At 34.7% G+C, this 6,143-nt stretch overlaps 1 protein-coding gene across 2 annotated transcripts; it reads left to right on the top strand.

Annotated features, from left to right (window-relative positions):
* Window positions 1-668: 668 nt before the first annotated feature.
* Window positions 669-4,492, top strand: LOC108729744 (uncharacterized). 2 transcript variants are annotated; one of them, XM_018459006.1, is made up of 5 exons: window positions 669-746; window positions 1,624-1,857; window positions 2,301-2,316; window positions 3,001-3,105; window positions 3,640-4,492. In XM_018459006.1, the coding sequence occupies exons 2-5, from the start codon at window positions 1,657-1,659 to the stop codon at window positions 3,666-3,668; spliced, it is 351 nt and encodes a 116-aa protein (XP_018314508.1). In that variant the 5' UTR covers window positions 669-746; window positions 1,624-1,656; the 3' UTR covers window positions 3,669-4,492. The 2 variants fall into 2 exon arrangements, with proteins under 2 accessions (XP_018314508.1, XP_018314499.1); XM_018458997.1 differs by having other exon boundaries at window positions 3,958-4,492.
* The last annotated feature ends 1,651 nt before the right edge of the window (window positions 4,493-6,143 follow it).

Below are 6,143 nucleotides of genomic sequence, written 5' to 3' on the forward strand. Positions count from 1 at the left end.
GTAATAAATGCACGCGCATATGTATGCGCATGTGTACATATTCGAGCAGATAAGAGAGGTATAGAAGCAAAGATATAAAAATCTAATAGCTGTTTGACGCATGCTCCGTTTCAGGGTCTGGCTGTGGGCTGTGGGGTAATATCCAGTCGGGTAAGAGAGCTTCGTCTGGTCCGCGTCGATCATTACTTGACGGAGCGTAGAGCCCGTCAAAGACGCGACGAAAGAGAAGATGAGGGTTTACCGATTTCCGTCAGTTTTTCTTCGCCCCGTTCGACGTCGCGAATACTAAGGCATATCATCCCTATATTTCTACCCCGTCCATGTCCGTAAAGGGTCGACGAGTCCCCTGGTTCCGGAGGATTCCGTCGCAGCGACCGGCTGCTCGGTTCAGGATAGCTCGGCATCAGGTCCAGGCTTTTATAAGCAATTAAATAAACCCGGTCGACCTCGACTGCAGACTCGCCTTGAGCCGGCCTTGAACGACCTGCACCCACGTCATTGGCATCCCCGGGATATATACGCGCGTGTACGTAGAGATCAGTGTATGTTGCGTGTCGGTGTGCGTACGCGGTGAAACAACACACACCACCTGTGGCACATCCGTCTGCATCCGCCGTCGTATTTACGTCGGTGGTCTCTGTCATTCGTATTATTGCGTCGATTGGAAATTTAGCAATGATATCGTTCGTCTCGGCGACCGTTTCGAATGCCGATTGGATGCTGGGATCAAAACCGATGTAACTACGGTGAGTTCTACCAATGTGCGAAATGGATTAAATGTGAATAATAAATTAGATAGATGCATAAAGAATTCACAACGCAGATAGAACGTAGTATGCATTTTTTTAAACGTAGGCAATTTAAATAAACAATAACACAATATATTTTTTAAATTTTGTTTAAAATTAAATCTATTTTAATTGGAATAATTTTAAAAAATTGTGACTTTTTATCAGTCTTGTATCATGTGCTGTAGAATTACCGAAGCATGACTTTATGCTAGCAATCGCAATTTATCATTTACAATTACACCGTTCATTTGTATAATGAACTCATTCAATAAATACATAACTAATTTAAAAATATGAATAAAAATATTAACAATAAAAAGAGTTAAGGCGATATAATAATTATAAATATCATCTTAAAAAATTATAATGTAAACAAGATTTATTTTCATTCAGAAATGGATTTAATATATATCCGATCATTGCCATGTTTGTATAATATCGAAATCTGAAAACATCAAAATTGTATCGGTTTCAACCCTTATTTTTGTCAATCATTGATCAGTATATGCGCGAATGACTCGAAAACATGAGGGGTCGAACGTAGCAATATTGTTAGTGAATTAATATCAAGTCGATGATCACAGAGAGAAAAAGAAAAAGAGAGAGAAGAGGGAGAGAGAAAGAGATTATTCAATCTAAAATTATTGACTGCTGATCAACATATTCCGTATCGGATTTTTATCTTTTATTAAATTATTACACTCTATTTTTTCCTTTTATATTGAATTTTCTATGAGGTAATTAAATATTTGCAATATATGTACATAAATTAAAAAAATTTCGCACTTAATTTGCACAAGATTCTTGATTGAGAATAATTTTAATTTCGAAGGATTAGGGCACGAAAATTGCCGTCGATGATAATATGACCAAACAGATGTCCATATCGTTTCACTCTACTATCAATATGGATGAACACGAAAAGAACTTGATGACAGGAACATTGGAACAGAGGAAGGAGGCCTTCAAAGAGGATGAAGAGCTCATGAGAGAAACTACGAAATTTATCAGCGAAGTAATCGAGACGGCCGCTACAGAGGCTTCGAAAAGAAAGATTCAATCGGAGGTAAATAAACTCGTGATTTATTCAATTTATTCAACTAAAAAAGATTTGACAAGATTCGATGTCTAGATATCTGTTATTAAGTAGTTTAGTTATTCGTTAGTTAATCGTAAATTGCAAAAATAGCATATAGGTTGTAATAATTTTTTATATATATATATGTATATACTGAAGATGTGGGTCTAATTAAGATCGAAAAGTTTATATTTTATGCACAAATTTGTTAAAATTCATAAATCTATATTATTCGGTTCTAATTGTAAGATCTTGCGTAATGCATGCCCTTTAAAATATTGTTTTGAAATTTTAGCCACTTATCTTTGTTTATTGTTAAAAAAAATTTCACGATAGTAAACAAAGAATAATGAATTAATTATCATCACTGAAGCCAGTATTTATTATATTATGAAAATCGAGCAATTCAATATTTCTTTTTTATGTTTCAGGGAGCTGAAGGCGAAGGTAAGTACAAATCGGTCTTACATTCTGATTCTTACTGTTTAATTCTAACTTATGGGATTGAAACATTCTTAAATAACATTCTTGACTCGCGTCGACTATACGAAGGGAAAGAAGGTGGATATAAATAAAATGGTAAATATTTTATATTTTGGAAAAGTAGAGGAAAAAAAAGTAGGTAATGCGACAAGAGACAGATAATAGTTCAAAAGTATAAATGGCTAGATTGCTAGAGATAATTAAAAAAATTATAGATGTCGGTGAACACGTAGATAACAATTAAATAAGCATAATTTATTCAATACACACATATTTGAATTGACAAATAGAAATATGCTTGTGTTTGTGTAATATCTCTGTGCACAATATGGGAAAATATGAAAACAAAAAATGATTGTGTAGACACAATCAAGATTATAAATAAGATCGCTGTTTATATAAGCTAGACATTTTATTTATTTATAAGTTAATCATTTAATTTTTTATTAAATACAGTTATTATCTTGTTTTCTTTGACATTTTTTTCTTACATATTTTTTCGTGCCATCGCTAGCAACGGAGATATTTCAGATGATCAAGTTGGGTGGGACACCCCGTAGAGCTACTTGCAAAGTAGAACGGCGCAATTATAATTACCTTTTGAGATTGATATTTATAACATACATGGCTATTCGTGTGTGTGCGCAGGTAGTAGATTGAAGGGTGGCGATACCATCGCTGGCTGGAACAATCGAGCGCGTGGATTCTGCAATCGTATTCTGAATGCGCTTTGCCCATGCTTCACTAACCATGGTAAATCGTAGAGCGATTCATGTAGTGACTGCCGCCACGCTATTACCAGCCTCCTTTACAAACAAGTAGTTTTGCATCGCGCTCTCTCATCGTCATATCGCATCACCATCGATCAGACTGCAGACATCCTCCCATATATCACCTGCAGGTAGATGAAAAACTAGTCGATCACACCGATCAATTCGAATAGCGATCTATGCGATCGTTCTAATCCCTTCGCTGATTAATTAAGAACAATATTTTTGGTCTTTATATACTTCAATTTATTCTATTACCTCTCGTATGAAACAATGACCGATTGCCGTCGAATCGTTCGGTACTCATTCAGTAATCATTCAGTAAATCATCCAATTATTCGTTACGATCCTTCAGTGTATAGATGTTTGCAGCATTCATCATCAGACATTCTGTCTTGTTGCAACATGCTCTTACCTCGCAAGATCTTTCGACTGTCATGTGCAAATCCATATTAGATGATACTATTTTAAATTTCTTCACCTGAACATTTGTATAAATCAATTAACGGATCCATAGCAATCTGGCATGTTTCATCATCGGAGTAGTAAGCGCAACTGGAAACGGCAGCTTGCGTCGAAACAGACTGCAGACTGAGGATAGAGAGCGGAAGTTAATTATCAGTTGAAGGAGGAGGAAGAATACTTTATTTTCGAACACAAGCGAGCTGGACGTTTTCAGAGTGCATGTTAATTTTGCATCCCAAGCAGCGCGTAAAAACGACAACATTATTATAGTGACGTTCTCCGCGCTAGTACCACTTGCATGTTAAAAGTAATTAGAAGATGTGACAAGTTAACGATGGATACACAATGGATATGTGTTCTTTTCCCTTAGAACTGTTCGCCTGGACTCCGTACCGGTATCGCTTCACAAGACCTTAACCGTTCGATGACTCCCCGGATTTTCCGTTCCGTCGTGCGAGCTTGTCACAAGCAAACAAATAAACAAAATAGGATTAAGTTTTTTCCATTGTCAATTCGTGTCTTGAGTCGCGTCTCTCGTACAATTAAAGACATTGCGTATCTATCTGAAAATCGGCGCGGCTTTCTAAATCTCGCTTTCTAAATCTGGCTGAAGTAGAATACGTCGTTAGGGAAGGTATTAATTGTCATTAATTGCGTGTAAACAATGAAGACTACTGCAGTATGGTATATATAAATCGTCATTGTCGATATAAGCTCTGATTATTAATTTTCCTAGTGTCTTGTGAAGAAAGACGAGAGTTTAATCTGCTGTGGCTGCTGTGCAGCCGAGCGTGAAAGAAGCTATATTAGTGTTCAATGGCAGAGGTAACTATAAGTATAATTGAAAGTGGCTCATGTACTTTATTTTAAGGCAGACGCTTTGTAGAATAATTTGATAAAAAAAATACGGCAATAGTTGATTCCTTATTTTATTCAATTTAAAGTATATGTAATTTTCTTATGCCTTCCAATTTTATAAGTTTCTCAAATGAGCATCTTGGCAATAATGCCGCGTGACAGATAGTTCCTCTTGCATTCTTTGCAATATAAAACTTACTTTGATCTAACGTATAAAAATGGAATTTTTATATACAATTAAATATAACATGAAATATATCGATTTTTTAATGTTTTTATATTTTTCTCTAAGCTAACAAAATGATGATGTGTATATGCTAATTTTATATTATACAAAAGTTGAAAGATTAAATATTGGAATTTATGAATGTCAAAATGTAAAAAAGTTAGAAAGAGGTGATATATTATCAAGAGGTGTAAAAAGACGTGTATTATACCGTCGAGGTTTATGAGATGAATAAAATTTGACATATCGAATATTTTAAATTGTAAAAAGATTATATCATATTCTAAAAGATTATATCACGTGACATATTTTAACTTACCGGTTTATAATTTGTTAAATATATTTAAAAAGAATATACACGATTTTTTTCAATTAATTCAGAGATATTTACATCTGGTTACATCTGTTCAAGTTTGAAAGCGTTATCAAGCATAGCAATAATGCATGTGAATATAACTAGAAAAAAAATTTATATTAAACTATACATTTTACGTGTATTTATGTGTCATAGAATGTCAAACAAGAGAATTAGTCAAATGTACCGTGTTTCGTGATGTTGCCAATATTAGTTTTGGCTTGAAAATTATCAAAGAGAGTTTCGTTGCTTAGATAAGCAACCGTAACGCTATTGCTTGGCACAGGAGAACCGAATCAATACCGTTGGTATGGAACTATCAACACATGTATGTTATTATCAGAAATGTAGATGTGTATGAGTAGCATTATCATATTTATTTTACTCTTCCCGAATTTGCAAAACCTCGTTAAGATTACGGAAAAGATTACGTGGGCGCGAATTGCGTTGTACGTAATAAAAAAATTAATCAGTTGCAAAGATAAATTTCAATAATTAATCGATTACGTTTTCAAAACGCTGTGTTATTCGTACTCACATTGAATGTACCTGTGTCAATCAACATTAGATATATAAGCCGTTAGATATAATTGTACAATTACATCGTTACACAGGGTACTGCCAAAGAAAACACGATATACTTGCGATAGTAGCTTCCTTTGGAACAGAATTCAAAATTTTTTTCTCAATAAATACTATTCAAACTAATCTATGTTTATCCTGGAAAATTTGATTTTACAAACAATTAATTCGAAAAAATATCGAGACAAGCGTCCTCGACATTTATCCTTTTTTGCAGAAGTAGTTTGTGATATTTTCTACGATATGTCAAAGGAAAAGACAATGTAAATCGTTTACGGTTTATCCCTGTGTAACGTATCACTACCGCGTACGTAAACGGTGAGGACTATATTTCGACGTTGAAACATCGGAAAGGTGTCGGAAAGAAAATCAATATATCCACGCGGTCCTCGTTTTGGCTATGAATCGCCGTTGCGGAGCATACATATGCCGCCTACATATTTTCACTGGCAAAAAACTAACAAAAGACAAAGAGCGGGTGCTTTTCTCCCTTTAAAGCGTCGCCTTTTCGCTCTTAATCGTTCGTCTATATGTG

Source organism: Mycetomoellerius zeteki, unplaced genomic scaffold (genome assembly GCF_001594055.1).
Source record: "Mycetomoellerius zeteki isolate Tzet28-1 unplaced genomic scaffold, Tzet1.0 scaffold119, whole genome shotgun sequence".
NCBI classification, from domain to species: Eukaryota; Metazoa; Arthropoda; class Insecta; order Hymenoptera; family Formicidae; genus Mycetomoellerius; species Mycetomoellerius zeteki.

Excerpts from the sequence above, each read along its gene's own strand:
- LOC108729744 (XM_018458997.1), top strand. The coding sequence starts at position 1,657 with ATGACCAAACAGATGTCCATATCGTTTCACTCTACTATCAATATGGAT. Across the intron at positions 3,106-3,957 it reads CCCATGCTTCACTAACCATG|AACTGTTCGCCTGGACTCCG; the intron begins GTAAATCGTAGA and ends CTTTTCCCTTAG.